The 19,557-nt window shown below is 43.7% G+C and overlaps 1 protein-coding gene across 1 annotated transcript in view; it reads left to right on the top strand.

The window, feature by feature from the left end:
* Positions 1–19,115, top strand: part of LOC110528816 (low-density lipoprotein receptor-related protein 1B) — a 135,546-nt gene extending 116,431 nt beyond the window's left edge. The window contains exons 68-77 of the mRNA XM_090240491.1: positions 296–421; positions 1,730–1,894; positions 3,338–3,499; positions 3,842–4,016; positions 4,695–4,799; positions 11,512–11,588; positions 12,327–12,417; positions 16,170–16,320; positions 16,540–16,632; positions 18,890–19,115. Coding sequence (XP_090096617.1) covers positions 296–421; positions 1,730–1,894; positions 3,338–3,499; positions 3,842–4,016; positions 4,695–4,799; positions 11,512–11,588; positions 12,327–12,417; positions 16,170–16,320; positions 16,540–16,632; positions 18,890–19,030 — 1,286 coding nt within the window. The 3' untranslated portion in view covers positions 19,031–19,115. The remainder of the gene's footprint in view (positions 1–295; positions 422–1,729; positions 1,895–3,337; positions 3,500–3,841; positions 4,017–4,694; positions 4,800–11,511; positions 11,589–12,326; positions 12,418–16,169; positions 16,321–16,539; positions 16,633–18,889) is intronic.
* Positions 19,116–19,557: the final 442 nt, after the last annotated feature.

The raw sequence follows: 19,557 nt of genomic DNA, 5'->3' as shown, positions 1-19,557 counted from the left end.
CCCTGGCTTCGGCCCAGAGGATCACACTGTTATTCCCTTTCAGTTTAACACAATCAAAAGGATCTCATGTTTGACTTTGAAAAGTTTGAGCCTTTCGTCATGACAGAACGGGATTTTCTCTTAGTGTGTGTCGTCTTGATGTTCATTATTTTGTCCGTGTTACATAGTGTCAAATGAACAGACAAGCACAGAATTTCCTCACTGCAACCAGCCGGGTCCACTCAACGTACTACGTACTGCACTCCACAAACTCACAGACCCTGCTTTCTAACCTTTGTCCCATTGGCCGTGTCAGTGTCCAATCCGTGCCTAAGGATGGGCTGTGATTTCCTGTGTCTACTCAACCCTGCCGGAGCCAGCTGTTTCTGTCCTGAGGGGACCACGCTAATAAACAGGACCTGTAGGGACACCAACACATCAGGTACAGTAGGACACCAATGTGTTGGGTGCAGTACGCCTACCTGTCAACCAGCTAGCTATTCAATGAGCAGGGACACTCAGTACAGTAGGCTGCAGGGACACTAGCATCCCAGGACAGTAGGCTACAGGGACACAAACCTCTCAGTACAATAGGCTGCAGGGATACTAACATCTCAATAGAGTAGGTTGCAGGGACACTAACATCCCAGGACAGTAGGCTACAGGGACACTAACCTCTCAGTACAGTAGGCTGCAGGGATACTAACATCTCAATAGAGTAGGTTGCAGGGACACTAACATCCCAGGACAGTAGGCTACAGGGACACGAACCTCTCAGTACAGTAGGCTGCAGGGATACTAACATCTCAATAGAGTAGGTTGCAGGGACACTAACATCCCAGGACAGTAGGCTACAGGGACACTAACCTCTCAGTACAGTAGGCTGCGGGGATACTAACATCTCAATAGAGTAGGTTGCAGGGACACTAACATCCCAGGACAGTAGGCTACAGGGACACGAACCTCTCAGTACAGTAGGCTGCAGGGATACTAACATCTCAATAGAGTAGGTTGCAGGGACACTAACATCCCAGGACAGTAGGCTACAGGGACACAAACCTCTCAGTACAGTAGGCTGCAGGGATACTAACATCTCAATAGAGTAGGTTGCAGGGACACTAGGCTACAGGGACACTAACCTCTCAGTACAGTAGGCTGCAGGGATACTAACATCTCAATAGAGTAGGTTGCAGGGACACTAACATCCCAGGACAGTAGGCTACAGGGACACTAACCTCTCAGTACAGTAGGCTGCAGGGATACTAACATCTCAATAGAGTAGGTTGCAGGGACACTAACATCCCAGGACAGTAGGCTACAGGGACACTAACCTCTCAGTACAGTAGGCTGCAGGGATACTAACATCTCAATAGAGTAGGTTGCAGGGACACTAACATCCCAGGACAGTAGGCTACAGGGACACTAACCTCTCAGTACAGTAGGCTGCAGGGATACTAACATCTCAATAGAGTAGGTTGCAGGGACACTAACATCTCAGTGCAGTAGGCCTGGTCAACCTGCAATACTTTCATTTGATCCAACTGAGGCTGGATCTTTCCTATGCTGAGTAAATTGGAGTGAAAAGTGAAGGTACCATGCAAGCAGTCGTGCATAGAATAGTCAGTGAAGCCCATGTGAGTTCCAGCCTTTTACAAAGTTGAGTTAATCCACTCATTAGATATTAATGGGAGCAGGTCAAGGTTGCCATGGTTTCAATCTTAACACGTGGGCCTACATCATTTGCTTTCAGGAGAGCTGTGTCGCCCCGCCTGCGAGAACGGAGGACGATGCATCACCAACGAGAAGGGGGAGCTGCGGTGCTACTGCTGGCCAAATTTCTCCGGGGAGCGCTGTGAAGTGAACCACTGTAAAAACTACTGTCAGAATGGGGGCACATGCTCAGGCTCTTCCATAGGTAAGCCCCTTCTGCTACGTGTGTGTGTGTGTGTGTGTGTATGTGGCCATGCTCCCTGCTCTTCCACTGGGACCTCCAGGACAGGAGAGGGCGCTCATCCATCCGTGACTGTGGGAAATGAGAGTTGGGACCTGGTTGGGACCAAGGCCCCTGTCCTGACAGCCAATGAGATCCGGCCCACAGATGCAAGTTCTGCTGCAGGATTGATCATCTGCTTCTAAATAACTATCGCTCTACGTCACGTGTCAAACTTCTTCCACGGAGGGCTGTGTCCCTGCAGGTTTTCATTCCTCCCCTGTACTAGATGGATAAATTAAGGTCACTGATTAGCTAGGAACTCCCCACACCTGGTTGTCTAGATCTTAATTGGACACCAATGTAATGGAAATAACTCAAATCAGCAGACACTCCATGGAATGAGTTTGAATCCCCTGCTTTATGTACTTATTGATTGGACATTAGTGCATTTTTTTTTGGTTTGTTGCCAGTGCCTCCTGTGTCAGGAAGCCATAGGAAAGTGCAGTGAAAATCTCTTAGTTTGACGACCCCTGAGAGATGTGAGCTGTAGATGTATCTGAAAACACAAGTATGTACGGCCCCCACTTTGGTATTGCATTAGCGGGGACGTTGACGGTAGCACCATGAATATGCAAGACACGCTTAATGCTGTGGCATTGCTATCCATTTTTGAACAGTTGTTAAAGCACATTAAAGTCCCCAAAGTCCAGGTCCCCTGTTCCGTTACAGTAAATGAATAGTGAGGTTGTTTTTCTCTCTCTCTCTCTCTCTTCAGAATAAACTATTGAGAGTGGAGATATAAATAAATGGCACGGGTCAAGCTCCTCTCTTTTCTTTCTCCTCTAAGGACATTTTTGGGAGGAGTTTGAAGCGAGGAAATGAGGTGGTCAAATATTCATGCGTGAAATGACAGTTAAATGTTAGTGTTGGCATGGCGATATCAATAACAACTTGCCTCTTAGCTGACAGATGGAACAGCGGGAGAAAGAACGTCAGACACACACACACGCACGCGAACACACACACACACACACAGTAAGTTTCTATTCATCCCAGTCAGGAGCGGGCAGCAGATGTTGTATTTCAGATGTAAGCTCTCCAAGCGGTCATAGGACCAGTGTGAAACTAGTTGAAATCCTTCCAGTGCAGATAGACATGGCTGTTTAGAAAACATTGGACCATGGGACTCTCTTTGTGGGCATCACCTTTGTGTGTAATGTGAGAGAAATCACATCTGCCTTGTATTTGCTTGCTTCTCCATTATGACGTTAGACAGGGGACATGCTTGTGATTATTGTTATCAGCAACACAATTTTTTGCCAATCTCTCGCTCTCTCTCTTTCTCTCTCTTTCTCTCTTTCTCTCTCTCTCTCTCTCTTTCTCTCTTTCTATCTTTCTATCTTTCTCTCTTTCTCTCTCTCTCAGGGAGGCCTACATGTCGTTGTGCTGTGGGGTTCACAGGACCGGTCTGTGAGAGGAAGGTGTGTGATAACTACTGTCTGAATGGCGGCACCTGTGACGTCAGCAAGGGGAACCAGCCAGTGTGTCGCTGTATGGCCGAGTACACTGGGGAGCGTTGTCTCTACCGTGAGTCAGACACACACGAACACACAAAGATTTAACCTGTTTTATGACAAGCAATCAATCAATGCTTCATGTTGCGTTCAGTCTCCGCAATGAGAAGAGAGGGGTTTGTGGTTTCCACCATTACCACAACACTAAAGATGAGTTGGGATATTTTGTTGGTCTCCTCCACCCTCTCCGTGGTGGTTTAAAATCAGTTTGATAGGAAAATCACTCCAGATACTTTCTTGCAACAGCTCAGTTTCAAGGGCTGAACAAATTGATGTTACGCCGATTGATACAGTGGAAGACCAGGAATGTAACACGTGAAATAAATAAGCTTGTTTTTCTCCACCTTTGTTCCAGATATCTGCCATCACTTCTGTACCAATTCAAAGGCATGTACTCTGTCGAGCAAGAGCCACGTGGAGTGTGTGTGCTCAACCAGATATGAGGGAGTGAAATGTGAAGTGGACAGATGCCTCCAGTGTCGAGGGGCACCGTGCATTGTCAACCCGGAGACAGACGACGTGTCCTGCAAGTAAGCGTCATCTGAGTAGATAGTCCAGATAGTATGACCATCTGTAAAGATGGACTTTCAACAAACTATCTGTTGATGAACAACTACTTGTCAAGGTTAAGGTAAGAACAGGGGTTAGGGTTAGGATTAGTTTAGGGTTAGGATTAGTTTAGGGTTAGGATTAGTTTAGGGTTAGGATTAGTTTAGGGTTAGGTTTAGTTTAGGGTTAGGATTAGTTTAGGGTTAGGATTAGTTTAGGGTTAGAATTTGTTTAGGGTTAGGATTCGTTTAGGGTTAGGATTCGTTTAGGGTTAGGATTCGTTTAGGGTTAGGATTAGTTTAGGGTTAGGATTAGTTTAGGGTTAGGATTAGGGTTTGATAGTTAGTTGACATGTTACTGATAGTCTGTGGATATCCAAACAATGTTACCAACTAGAATTACTAGAATGGAACATTTGACTGATCCTACTTATTGGTACACTCAATAAGGCCGGTCCACCCATCACAGAACATTGACTTGAAAGGAATATCCGTTCTAGTAATTATATTTCTGTGGATGCTACCACATGTCAGCATTCTCCTGTCTCCATGGTTCAGGGCTTGCGCCATAGAATAAGGCATAAGGCGTTATAAATGCATTAGACATATGCTTGTAATGCTTTATGAAGTCATCGCTATATTCCCTTCCTTTCCTTACAGCTGCAGTAACGGTAGAGTGGCAGCCACCTGTCAGCTGTGTGATGGATACTGTTACAATGGAGGAACCTGTCGCCAGGACCCCGAGACCAGTCTGCCGTTCTGCCAGTAAGTCAGCTCAATTTTCTTTTCTTTTTTTTCTATCGATTCTATGGCTTTCAATTGAGCAGGTTGTCATCATCAGATTTCTCAAGAACGTACTGTACATCTCTTTGGCTGTTATTTACACTGGCAGCCCAATTCTGCTATTTTGGAAATAGATCTGATCTGATTGGTCAAAAGACCAATTAGTGGCAACAGATCAGAATTGGGCTGCCTGTGTAAACGCAGCCATTGTGTTTGTCTTCGTTCTGCTTTCAGTTGTATCACACACGCACACATCACTGATACAATTAGTGGTATTGGAAGTGGTTGTGTGGTTTTGCTGTGAGAGACAGAGCAGGTAATGTAGCAGAGACTGGATTAGACCCAGGCTACTAAAATGGGAACGATAGTAGAAAACCATGAGGTCTCACAATGAGGTGGCATATTTCCACGTTTTTTCCAAGATGAAAGGGTTTGTTTTCCTTTTTCTCTTGCAAACGATAGGATCTCCTGCATTAAAGTATACAGAGGCGTTTTGGTTGTGTTTGTTTCTGGGGCTTGCATCACTCTCAAGACGCTTTTCAAAGTTGATCAACCCTTAGTTGCATCATCCATTTTTGGACTTTTTGGAATGAATCATGCTCAGTATTAGACATGTGTTAAAAGTCTGCATAGCCAAATTAATAATATATACCCATTGATTTTTGAATAATATAACTTATAAATGCCTCATGAGCTTAGTTTAACTGTCGTACCCCATCAGAACCTAAACTATAATCTTATTTTACTCCAATGTTTGTAAACAATGTAAATGTAAACAAACCGTATGTCCTTAAAACATTGTTAGACTATAATTGTGTCCTCATGGACGGTCAGCTCTTGCGTCCGTAGTTCTGTCTATGAGTTTGAGAGTGGTTACATTTCTCCAGGCCCATCCCTTAGCCTATTACCAAAACAGAGGTGGGGTGGGTGCTTTGTTATTGTTTCAATTAAGGACTCTAGCTTTAAACTGTATGCCTCAATACTGTACATACCACCGTCTCCTATACTACAGCTTTGAATCCGCGGTTTCCCGCTCGTTGTTTTTGTTCATTTTTTTTTTCTTCTCTTATCTTTACGGCATCCAATTGCTTGTTTCATTGGGTCGGTGGTGGACAAATTTCAGGCTTCAAACATAAAGATATAAAACTATTTTTTTGTGAAGAATCAACAACAAGTGGGACACAATCATGAAGTGGAACGACATTTATTGGATATTTCAAACTTTTTTAACAAATCAAAAACTGAAAAATTCGGCGTGCAAAATTATTCAGCCCCTTTACTTTCAGTGCAGCAAACTCCCTCCAGAATTTCAGTGAGGATCTCTGAATGATCCAATGTTGACCTAAATGACTAATAATGATAAATACATACCACCTGTGTGAAATCAAGTCTCCGTATAAATGCACCTGCACTGTGATAGTCTCAGAGGTCCGTCAAAAGCGCAGAGAGCATCATGAAGAACAAGGAACACACCAGGCAGGTCCGAGATACTGTTGTGAAGAAGTTTAAAGCCGGATTTGGATACAAAAAGATTTCCCAAGCTTTAAACATCCCAAGGAGCACTGTGCAAGCGATAATATTGAAATGGAAGGAGTATCAGACCACTGCAAATCTACCAAGACCTGGCCGTCCCTCTAAACTTTCAGCACATACAAGAAGAAGACTGATCAGAGATGCAGCCAAGAGGCCCATGATCACTCTGGATGAACTGCAGAGATCTACAGCTGAGGTGGGAGACTCTGTCCATAGGACAACAATCAGTCGTATATTGCACAAATCTGCCCTTTATGGAAGAGTGGCAAGAAGAAAGCCATTTCTTAAAGATATCCATAAAAAGTGTCGTTTAAAGTTTGCCACAAGCCACCTGGGAGACACACCAAACATGTGGAAGAAGGTGCTCTGGTCAGATGAAACCAAAATTGAACTTTTTGGCAACAAAGCAAAACGTTATGTTTGGCGTAAAAGCAACACAGCTGAACACACCATCTCCACTGTCAAACATGGTGGTGGCAGCATCATGGTTTGGGCCTGCTTTTCTTCAGCAGGGACAGGGAAGATGGTTAAAATTGATGGGAAGATGGATGGAGCCAAATACAGGACCATTCTGGAAGAAAACCTGATGGAGTCTGCAAAAGACCTGAGACTGGGACGGAGATTTGTCTTCCAACAAGACAATGATCCAAAACATAAAGCAAAATCTACAATGGAATGGTTCAAAAATAAACATATCCAGGTGATAGAATGGCCAAGTCAAAGTCCAGACCTGAATCCAATCGAGAATCTGTGGAAAGAACTGAAAACTGCTGTTCACAAATGCTCTCCATCCAACCTCACTGAGCTCGAGCTGTTTTGCAAGGAGGAATGGGAAAAAATGTCAGTCTCTCGATGTACAAAACTGATAGAGACATACCCCAAGTGACTTACAGCTGTAATCGCAGCAAAAGGTGGCGCTACAAAGTATTAACTTAAGGGGGCTGAATAATTTTGCACGCCCAATTTTTCAGTTTTGGATTTGTTAAAAAAGTTTGAAATATCCAATAAATGTCGTTCCACTTCATGATTGTGTCCCACTTGTTGTTGATTCTTCACAAAAAAAATACAGTTTTATATCTTTATGTTTGAAGCCTGAAATGTGGCAAAAGGTCGCAAAGTTCAAGGGGGCCGAATACTTTCGCAAGGCACTGTATGTGTCATGCTATAGATCTCAAACAACAATCTGTAGGCTATTCCTATGGTTTCACTTTTTTTAGCTCCCACTTGGCGTGACATTGGATGGATTTGCTTGCCATGACGCTTTGTTTTCTCACCTGAACACACACACACACACACATCCTATGTAAACACTAGGATGGAATAGGGCCTAGCTCCATCTGTTCGATTTCATACTCTGTATCCTCCAATAGCCCGAGCTGGTGGACTGTGAGAATGTATTGTGCTCTTATCTTCTTTTATCAGTGTGTCCAAAATGCCACTCTATTCCATATGTGGGCCCCCTGGTCAAAAGGAGTGCACCATGTAGGGAATAGGGTGCCATTTCAGACCCAGACTTTGTCTCTGTGTCCCTCAATATATGATTTGTTCATGTGGCGATCATTTCTCTGTGCTGCAGCTGCACGCCTGGGTTCTTGAACCAGCGCTGTGACCAGCGGGCCAATCCGTGTGATAACTACTGTCAGAATAAAGGGATTTGCACGTTAACTGCCTTAAACAAACCCCAGTGCAAGTAGGTCTGACTTTTACCCCTCCTCTCTTCCCTGACTCCCTTTCCCCTCCTCCCTCCCTCCTCTCTTCCTCATCTCCTTCCCTCCTCCTCTCCCGCCATTTCCCGAGACCAGCCCTCACTGTCTCACTTTCCAGCAGCGTCCACTCTGCACATCACTCCCCGACTCAGACTCTCACCAGTACGTCTGTCTGTTGTCCAACATGCTGTGCGATATAACTCCTTACCACACATGTTCCTCGTCCCCGTCACTCACAGCACAAACGCACTTGACGTTTCTCTCTTTGCACTGGCCTCTCAATACAGGTGGTGAAAACAGGATAATAACCCGGTCTTTCTGCAGCTGAACATACTCCCAAGCAACCAACGGTGTGATTATATAGGTCAGCTACAAGCTGTCATTCCCTTCAGGACTATGATTCATGTGGTACCTGCAGCGAGCCACGGTCCCTCTAATGAAACTTTGATTAAATACTGCTTACAGTCCATTTAATATTAGCTAATATCATTTCATCATCATGCGATCACCCTTGTCAGATTCCCCATATAGTGTAATTGCATGTATTCCTATCCTCTGGGCAAGGGAGGGGAAGGAGGTAACTACTAATGGATCACTGTCTCTGGATTACATCCTAAACCGTTCTGCGTCCCATATAGCACCCTATTCCCTACATAGTGCGCCACTTTTGACCAGATTCCTATGGGCCGCTATGGGCTCGAGTCAAAAGTAGTGCAACATGCAGGAAATAGGGTGCCATTTGGGTTGCACACTTCGTGTGAGATTATGCTTATTTTCTTTAACTCGATGCGGGAATGAATTATGCATGCATGTTCCCTGAGACTTTAACAAATGAGGAGATGAGATTAAGAGATGTGTGCGTGTCACAGGAGGCTGCTGAGGGGAGGATGGCTCATAATAATGGCCGGAACTGCGCAAATGGAATGGCAGGTAGCCTCGCGTTGGGCCAGTAACCGAAAGGTTGCTGGATCAAATCCCCGAGCTGACAAGGTAAAAATCTGCCGTTCTGCCCCTGAGCAAGGCAGTTAACCCACTGTTCCCCGGGCGCCGAAGACGTGGATGTCAATTTAAGGCAGCCCCCCGCACCTCTGATTCAGAGGGGTTGGGCTAAATGCAAAGGACACTTTTCAGTTGAATGCATTCAGTTGTACAACTGACTAGATATCCCCCTTAGAGGTCGACCAATTATGATTTTGCATCACCGATACCGTTTTTTGGTGGACCAAAAAAGCCGATACCGATTAATCTGCCGATATTTATATATACAGTGGGGCAAAAAAGTGTTTAGTCAGCCACCACTTGTGCAAGTTCTCCCACTTAAAAAGATGAGGCCTGTAATTTATCATAGGTACACTTCAACTATGACAGACAAAATGAGAAAAGAATTCCAGAAAATCACATTGTAGGATTTTTTATGAATTTATTTGCAAATTATGGTGGAAAATAAGTATTTGTTCACCAACAAACAAGCAAGATATCTGGCTCTCACAGACCTGTAACTTCTTCTTTAAGAGGCTCCTCTGTCCTCCACTCGTTACCTGTATTGATGGCACCTGTTTGAACTTGTTATCAGTATAAAAGACACCTGTCCACAACCTCAAACAGTCACACTCCAAACTCCACTATGGCCAAGACCAAAGAGCTGTCAAAGGACACCAGAAACAAAATTGTAGACCTGCACCAGGCTAGGAAGACTGAATCTGCAATAGGTAAGCAGCTTGGTTTGAATAAATCAACTGTGGGAGCAATTATTAGGAAATGGAAGACATACAAGACCACTGATAATCTCCCTCGATCTGGGGCTCCACGCAATATTAAAATGATCACAAGAACAGTGAGCAAAATCCCAGAACCACACGCGGGGACCTAGTGAATGACCTGCAGAGAGCTGGGACCAAAGTAACAAAGCCTACCATCAGTAACACACTACGCCGCCAGGGACTCAAATCCTGCAGTGCCAGATGTGCCCCCCCTTAAGCCAGTACATGTCCAGGCCTGTCTGAAGTTTGCTAGAGAGCATTTGGATGATCCAGAAGAAGATTGGTAGAATGTCATATGGTCAGATGAAACCAAAATATAACTTTTGGTAAAAACTCAACTCGTCGTGTTTGGAGGACAAAGAATGCTGAGTTGCGTCCAAAGAACACCATACCTACTGTGAAGCATGGGGGTGGAAACATCATGCTTTGGGGCTGTTTTTCTGCAAAGGGACCAGGACGACTGATCCGCGTAAAGGAAAGAATGAATGGGGCCATGTATAGTGAGATTTTGAGTGAAAACCTCCTTCCATCAGCAAGGGCATTGAAGATGAAACGTGGCTGGGTCTTTCAGCATGACAATGATCCCAAACACACCGCCCGGGCAACGAAGGAGTGGCTTCGTAAGAAGCATTTCAAGGTCCTGGAGTGGCCTAGCCAGTCTCCAGATCTCGACCCAATAGAAAATCTTTGGAGGGAGTTGAAAGTCCGTGTTACCCAGCAACAGCCCCAAAACATCCCTGCTCTAGAGGAGATCTGCATGGAGGAATGGGCCAAAATACCAGCAACAGTGTGTGAAAATCTTGTAAAGACTTACAGAAAACGTTTGACCTCTGTCATTGCCAACAAAGGGTATATAACAAAGTATTGAGAAACTTTTGTTATTGACCAAATACTTATTTTCCACCATAATTTGCAAATAAATTCATAAAAAATCCTACAATGTGATTTTCTGGATTTTTTTTCTCATTTTGTCTGTCATAGTTGAAGTGTACCTATGAGGAACATTACTAAATATTTTTTTATATATATATTTGTATATATTTGTAATAATGACAATTACAACAATACTGAATGAACAATGAACACTTATTTTAACTTAATATAATACATAAATTAAATCAATTTAGTCTCAAATAAATAATGAAACATGTTCAATTTGGTTTAAATAATGCAAAAACACAGTGTTGGAGAAGAAAGTAAAAGTGCAATATGTGCCATGTAAAAAAGCTAACGTTTAAGTTCCTTGCTCAGAACATGAGAACATATGAAAGATGGTGGTTCCTTTTAACAGGAGTCTTCAATATTCCCAGTTAAGACGTTTTAGGTTGTAGTCATTATAGGAATTATGACGCGTCGACTATTTCTCTCTCTACCATTTGTATTTCATATACCTTTGACTATTGGATGTTCTTATAGACACTTTAGTATTGCCAGCCTAATCTCGGGAGTTGATAGGCTTGAATATAATCGGCGTCCAAAAAGGCCGATTACTAATCCCCCTTTCCCCAAACATCTGGAAACCATGTGTTTGGTGTATTTGATAGCATTCCACCGATTCTGCTCCAGTCATTACCAGGAGCCCGTCCTCCATAATTGATAAGGCTATATATAGTGTGTGTGTACACTATAGCCTTCTTTTAAAGCTACTTGGTTTGACCAACAGACAGCTATTCATACTCATTGTGACTTTTCTAGGTGTCCAGCTGATTGGTCAGGTACACAGTGTGAGAGACCTGCCCCAAAGAACAGTCTGTCTGGCAACATCAGCGGGGGTGAGTAGTTATTGGAAAGAGTGGTAAAGGGACTCTCTCTTTATCTCTCTCTCTTGCTTGCTTGCTCGCTCTCTCTCAAACACACAGAAACATACAGATTGATGTAAAATCTTAATTTGGTCACTATTTTGTTGCCTAGAATTTGCAAACTTGTGGTGTATTTGAGTTTCAAAAAGCTTCTAAAGTTTGTAATGTCCATTATGAAAATTCACTTTTGATTTGCCGTTGCGGAAAATGTATCAGCCCCTACAAAAATGTCCATTTAATTATAATCCAGATAATAATTCACATTTCCTGTTGCTGCAGGTTTATTTTTCTGCTGTAGCAAACTGGCTCAAATTAAGATCCTACATCTGTACACACACACATTCACACACACAAACATAGACACAAAATCCTACAAGAAAAAACAGTATATTTTCAGTTCTTAAAGTGCTGTTGTCTGGATTTGGAGACCTTTTTCAGTCTCTTTGAACCGCCCTACCCTCCCAGAGATTGTTATTTGATCTTGGTCTGCAGTCTGACATTTCGCTGTCGACTTGCTCTCAAGGCTTAACTGCGCAGACCCCCATAGACTGACTTTAACATAGAAATGCAGTCCCCATATGAAGAACCTTGTTGGAACTTTGAAGAAAGTAATTTTTCCTTTTTGAATTTTATTGTCTCACTACAGAGAGGGGGGAAGTATGTTACGTATCGAACATGTTTAACTCTAATAGTTTGCTCTGTGTGTTACAGGAAGCATGGCCATTGTTGTCCCGCTGGTTCTGCTGGTGATTCTCGTCACTACCATGGCCTTGGGGGTTTTTGTATGCAAGAGGAAGCAAAGGTATGTCTTTACTTCTAAGCAGACGGATTACAAAAGATAACCAGTCACTTCATACTACATACAGGGCCTTTGGAAAGTATTCAGGCCTCTTGACTTTTTCCACGTTTTGCTAGGTTACAGCCTTAAATTGATTAAATTTGTTTTTTTTTTCAATCTACACACAATACCCCATAATGATGAAGTAAAAACAGGTTTTTAGGAATGTTTCCTAATTCATAAAAAAATGTAAAACTGAAATATCACAGTTACTTAAGTATTCAGACCCTTTACTCCGTACTTTGTTGGAGCACCTTTGGCAGCGATTACAGCCTTGAGTCTTCTTGAGTATGACGCTACAAGCTTGGAACACTTGTATTTTGGGAGTTTCTCCCATTCTTCTCTGCAGATCCTCTCAAACTCTGTCAGGTTGGAGGGGGAGTGTTACTGCACAGCTATTTTCAGGTCTCTCCAGAGTTGTTCGATCAGGTTCAAGTCCGGGCTATGGCTGGTCTACTCAAGGATGTTCAGAGACTTGTTCCGAAGTCTCTCCTGTGTTGTCTTGGCTGTGTGCTTAAGGTCGTTGTCCTGTTGGAAGGGGAACCTTCACCCCAGTCTGAGGTCCTGAGCGTTCTGGAGCAGGTTTTCATCAAGGAACTCTCTGTACTTTGCTCTGTTCATCTTTCCCTTGATCCTGACTAGTCTCCCAGTTCCTGCCGCTAAAAAACATCCCCACAGCATGATGCTGCCACCACCATGCTTCACCGTAGGGATGGTACCAGGTTTCCTCCAGGCATGACACTTGGCCTTCAGGCTAAAGAGTTCAATCTTGGTTTCATCAGACCAGAGAATCTTGTTTCTTGTGGTCTGAGAGGCTTTAGGTGCCTTTTTGCAAACTCCAAGCTGGCTGTCATGTTCCTTTTACTGAGGATTGGCCACTTTACTGAGGATTGGCCACTTCCGTCTGGCCACTCTACCCTAAAGGCCTGATTGGTGGAGTGCTGCAGAGATGGTTGTCCTTCTAGAAGGTTCTCCCATCTCCACAGATGAACCCCAGAGCTCTGTCAGAGTGACCATCGGGTTCTTGTTCACCTCCCTGACCAAGGTCCTTCTCCCCCGATTGCTCAGTTTGGTTGGGCGGCCAGCTCTAGGAAGAGTCTTGGTGGTTCCAAACTTCTTCCATTTAAGAATGATGGAGGCCACTGTGTTCTTGGAGACCTTCAATGCTGCAAAAAAAAAATTGGTACCCTTCCCCAGATCTGTGCCTTGACACAATCCTGTCTCGGGGCTCTACGGACAATTCGTTCAACCTCGTGGCTTGGTTTTTGCTCTGACATGTATCGTCAACTGTGGGACCTTAGAAAGATGGGTGTGTGCCTTCCCAAATCATGTCCAATCAATTGAATGTACAACAGGTGTACTCCAATCAAGTTGTAGAAACATCTCAAGAAAGATCAATGGAAATCAAATCAAATAAAAGTTTATTTGTCACGTGCGCCGAATACAACAGGTGTAAACCTGTGAAATGTGAAATGCTTACTTACAGGCTCTAACCAATGGTGCGAAAAAAGGTATGTGTGTGGGTGTGTAGGTAAGTAAAGAAGTAAAACAGTGAAAAGACATTTGAAAAAAGAGTAGCAAGGCTATATACAAACACCTGTTTGTCAGGTTTATTGCGGTAGTAGAGAGAACAGTCTATGACTGGGGTGGCTGGGGTCTTTGACAATTTTTAGGGCCTTCCTCTGACACTGCCTGGTGTAGAGGTCCTGCATGGCAGGCAGCTTAGCCCCAGTGATATACTGGGCTGTACGCATTACCCTATGAAGTGCCTTGCACTTAGGCCGAGCAATTGCCATACCAGGCAGTGATGCAACCGGTCAGGATGCTCTCGATGTTGCAGCTGTAGAACCTTTTGAGGATCTCAGGACCCATGCAAATCTTTTTAGTTTCCTGAGGGGGAATAGGCTTTGTCGTGCCCTCTTCACGACTGTCTTGGTGTGTTTGGACCAATCTAGTTTGTTGTTGATGTGGACACCAAGGAATTTGAAGCTCTCAACCTGCCCCACTACAGCCCCGTAGATGAGAATGGGGACGTGCTCCGTGCTCCTTTTCCTGTAGTCCACAATCATCTCCTTAGTCTTGGTTACGTTGAGGGATAGGTTGTTATTCTGGCACCACCCAGCCAGGTCTCTGACCTCCTCCCTATAGGCTCGTTGTTGTCGGTGATCAGGCCTACCACTGTTGTGTCATCAGCAAACTTAATGATGGTGTTGGAGTCGTACCTGGCCATGCAGTCGTGGGTGAACAGGGAGTACAGGGCATAGCGGGATTTCTTGTAAGCTTCCGGGTTAGAGTCCCGCACCTTGAAAGCGGCAGCTCTACCCTTTAGCTCAGTGCGAATGTTGCCTGTAATCCATGGATTCTGGTTGGGGTATGTACGTACAGTCACTGTGGGGACGACATCCTCAAAGCACTTATTGATAAAGCCAGTGACTGATGTGGTGTATTCCTCAATGTCATCGGAAGAATCCCGGAACATGTTCCAGTCTGTGATAGCAAAGCAGTCTTGTAGTTTAACATCTGCTTCATCTGATAATTTTTTTATAGACCGAGTCACTGGTGCTTCCCGCTTTAATTTTAGCTTGTAAGCAGGAATCAGGAGGATAGAGTTGTGGTCGGATTTACCAAAAGGAGGGCGAGGGAGAGCTTTGTATGCGTCTCTGTGTGTGGAGTACAGGTGATCTATAATTTTATTCCTCCGATTGCACATTTAGCACGTTGATAGGGATTTGGTAGAACTGATTTAAGTTTCCCTGCATTAAAGTCTCCGGCCACTAGGAGCGCCGCCTCTGGGTGAGTGATTTCCTGTTTGCTTATTTCCTTATACAGCTGACTGAGTGCGGTCTTACTGCCAGCATCTGTCTGTGGTGGTAAATAAACAGCCACGAAAAGTTTAGCTGAGAACTCTCTAGACAAGTAGTGTGGCCTGCAATTTATCACAATATACTCTACTTCAGGTGAGCAAAATCTAGAGACTTCCTTAGATTTCGTGCACCAGCTGTTGATTACAAATATACACAGACCGCCCCCCCTCGTCTTACCGGATTGTGCTGTTCTATCCTGCCGGTGCAGCCTGTATCCCGCTAGCTGAATATCCATGTCGTCATTCAGCCATGATTCTGTGAAACATAGGATATTACAGTTTTTGATGCCCTGTTGGTAGGATATTTGTGATCGTACCTCGTCTAGTTTATTGTCCAATGACTGCACGTTGGCGAGTAATATTGACGGTAACGGCAGCTTTCCTACTCGCCTTCTTCTGGTTCGGACGAGGCATCCGGCTCTTCATCCTCTGTGTCGCTTCCTTTTGTGAATAATTGGGATATCTGCCCTGTGGGGTGTTTGGAGAATATCGTGTGAGACCTGCTTGTTGTTGTTGAAGAAATCTTCGTCAGCATGCAGCATGCACCTGTGTTCAATTTTGTGTCTCATTGCAAAGTGTCAGAATACTTATGTAAATAATGTATTTCTGTTTTTTACCAACCTGTTTTGGCTTTGTCATTATGGAGTGTTGTGTGTAGATTTATTAGGATTTTTTTATTTTTTTATTCCATTTTAGAATAAGGCTGTAACTTGTTGAAAAAGTCAAGGGGTATGAATACTTTCCGAAGGCACCGTATATGTTCTGTTGTGTGATTAATGGTCATGCGCATCGTAGTAAGCAGTCATGAAGGTTTATAATGCTCTCCTAACCTCATCAATGTTATGATTTACAGGGGGAAAATAGTCCAGCGGCAGCCCATGGTGAATGGTGGGCTAAACGTAGAGATCGGTAACCCCTCGTACAACATGTATGAGGTGGACCACGACAATCACTCTGATGCTGGGAATCACCTTCAGCCAAGCTTCACCCTGGACCCACACAAGGTCTGGAAACGCTTACTGTATCCTCCCTTTTCCCTGAGTTTCTAACAAGGGCTACGAAATACCCACACTAGCGTATTACATTGATTCAGTGGTATGCCAGTGTGGATATTGGCGTGTAGCCAATAGAAAAAGATTTATTCTATTCTGGAAGATTAAACTGTAATGATTATGTGTTGTAGGGTTTGTGTGTGATGTTAATGTTGTCATTGTGTGTTGTAGGGTTGGTGTGTTGGTGTGAGGTCCAGTCACCTGCACACTCTGTTAGTTCACTCTGAAGGAGTTCATCTCCCGAAGGAGATCCTTCCTGGACAGGTAAACTCCCTGTGAACTTCCTGTCCTCTCTGGGACAGATGCTGTATAAAAGCCTACTGTATATGCAGATGCTGTATAAAAGCCTACTGTACAAAGCCATGGCCATTGGGGTCATAGTGGGATTTATGAGACAATGCAGGATCTCATGTTGTATTCATGAAAGCCACGGTAAAGGCTTCCTCCGGAATGTGTGTAAGCAATAAGGCCCAGTGGGCTGTGATACTGTATGTAGACCATATACCACAAACCCCCGCGGTGCCTCGTTGCTATCATAAACTGATTACCAACGTAATTAGAGCAGTACAAATAAATGTTGTGTCATACCCGTGTTATATGGTCTGATACACTGCTGTCAGCCAATCAACATTCAGGGCTCGACTCACCCAGTTTATAATTGAAAGGAACCATCTGCTGGTGTTCCACATGGCTAGAGCTTGTCTACAGTCACCTGGTGGGATGTCGGTGACCGTGTCCTTGTCTTGCTTGTTAAGCAACAATAGGCTCTGGGCGTGCTGTAAAATGCTTTATCACGTTAACACTGTCAATTGTTGTATACAGTGAGGGACAAAAGTATTTGATCCCCTGCTGATTTTGTACGTTTTCCCACTGACAAAGAAATGCTCTGTCTATCATTTTAATGGTAGGTTTATTTGAACAGTGAGAGACAGAATAACAACAAAAAATCCAGAAAAATGCATGTCAAAAATGTTATAAATTGATTTACATTTTAATGAGGGAAATAAGTATTTGACCCCTCTGCAAAACATGACTTAGTCACCAGGTTTGCACACATCTCAGGAGGGATTTTTGTCCCACTCCTCTTTGCAGATCTTCTCCAAGTCATTAAGGTTTCGAGGCTGACGTTTGGCAACTCAATCAAACCTTCAGCTCCCTCCACAGATTTTCTATGGGATTAAGGTCTGGAAACTGGCTAGGCCACTCCAGGACCTTAATGTGCTTCTTCTTGAGCCACTCCTTTGTTGCCTTGGCCGTGTGTTTTGGGTCATTGTCATGCTGGAATACCCATCCACGACCCATTTTCAATGCCCTGGCTGAGGGAAGGAGGTTCTCACCCAAGATTTGATGGTACATGGCCCCGTCCACCATCCCTTTGATGCTGTGACGTTGTCCTGTCCCCTTAGCAGAAAAACATCCCCAAAGCATAATGTTTCCACCTCCATGTTTGACGATGGGGATGGTGTTCTTGGGGTCATAGGCAGCATTCCTCCTCCTCCAAACACGGCGAGTTGAGTTGATACCAAAGAGCTCCATTTTGGTCTCATCTGACCACAACACTTTCACCCAGTTGTCCTCTGAATCATTCAGATGTTCATTGGCAAACTTCAGACGGGCATGTATATGTGCTTTCTTGAGCAGGGGGGCCTAGCGGGCGCTGCAGGATTTCAGTCCTTCACGGCATAGTGTGTTACCAATTGTTTTCTTGGTGACTATGGTCCCAGCTGCATTGACAAGATCCTCCCGTGTAGTTCTGGGCTGATTCCTCACTGTTCTCATGATCATTGCAACTCCATGAGGTGAGATCTTGCATGGAGCCCCAGGCCGAGGGAGATTGACAGTTATTTTGTGTTTCTTCCATTTGCGAATAATCGCACCAACTGTTGTCACCTTCTCACCAAGCTGTTTGGCGATGGTCTTGTAGCCCATTCCAGCCTTGTGTAGGTCTACAATCTTGTCCCTGACATCCTTGGAGAGCTCTTTGGTCTTGGCCAAGGTGGAGAGTTTGGAATCTGATTGATTGCTTCTGTGGACAGGTGTCTTTTATACAGGTAACAAACTGAGATTAGGAGCACTCCCTTTAAGAGTGTGCTCCTAATCTCAGCTCGTTACGTGTATAACAGACACCTGGGAGCCAGAAATCTTTCCGATTGAGGGGGGGTCAAATACTTATTTCCCTCATTAAAATGCAAATCAATTTATAACATTAGGATTAACATAACATAGGATTTTTTTTGTTATTTTGTCTCTCACTGTTCAAATAAACCTACCATTAAAATTTTGGACTGATCATTTCTTTGTCAGTGGGCAAACGTACAAAATCAGCAGGGGATCAAATACTTTTTTCCCCTCACTGTATATCCAAATATGCTGGGCATCTGAAAGATATGGAATACTTTAATAACTAATTAATCTAGTTAATGTAAATCATGTAGACCAATGAAATGGTTATTAGCTCCTCATGGCCATGTTTAGTGTAAAAGTAATGCTCTCCTTTGGTTATTGTGTTTTTTTTTTCCAGGCCATAAACTCCAACCCAGTATACGCTGAGTTATACCTTGATCAGGGACAGAACTGTCGGAAACCCGTCATCAATATCGAAGCGAGAAGCGAGCTACTCCCAAAGAAACTGGAGGCAACTATACGAGAGACAGTTGCATAGCCTTTTACTGTACGCTATTGGTATAATATTTTATATGAGCTGTATAAATGTACAAAATTAAAAGAAGGATTTTTATATGTCCACATCACACTAGAATTTTCTGTTTTCATGTTATGTCTGAGGCATCATCAGGCAGGCAACACTGCGATGTGTATCTTTTGCATTGCACTGAAAAAGACAGCACCTGAAAATGACCTTCCCTTCAATGCTTTCCTTCAACTGAAGTAGTCCCTGCTATGATGCTTTGAGCTCGCAACTGTTATCAGCTGATCGCTTTAATCAATGTGTTTCAAGGATAGGACAAAAACAAACAAAAAAGTGTACTATGGTGTCACAGCCTACATTCATGTATACAGTATTTACCTTCTCAAATGACGATAAAAAGATGTGAGACAGAAGTTTTATAATTTTATATATGATTTATATATGTCCAGTTTGGCTTGTATTTTATGACAAGATATTACGTGTCGTACTTTTATACAAAACTGTACAGTACATCGATATGTAATAAATGGGGGGGGGGGGGT

The sequence above is a fragment of the Oncorhynchus mykiss genome, chromosome 7, assembly GCF_057628025.1.
Source record: "Oncorhynchus mykiss isolate SJ-2025 chromosome 7, ASM5762802v1, whole genome shotgun sequence".
NCBI classification, from domain to species: Eukaryota; Metazoa; Chordata; class Actinopteri; order Salmoniformes; family Salmonidae; genus Oncorhynchus; species Oncorhynchus mykiss.
This window is presented reverse-complemented; position numbering and strand designations above follow the sequence as displayed.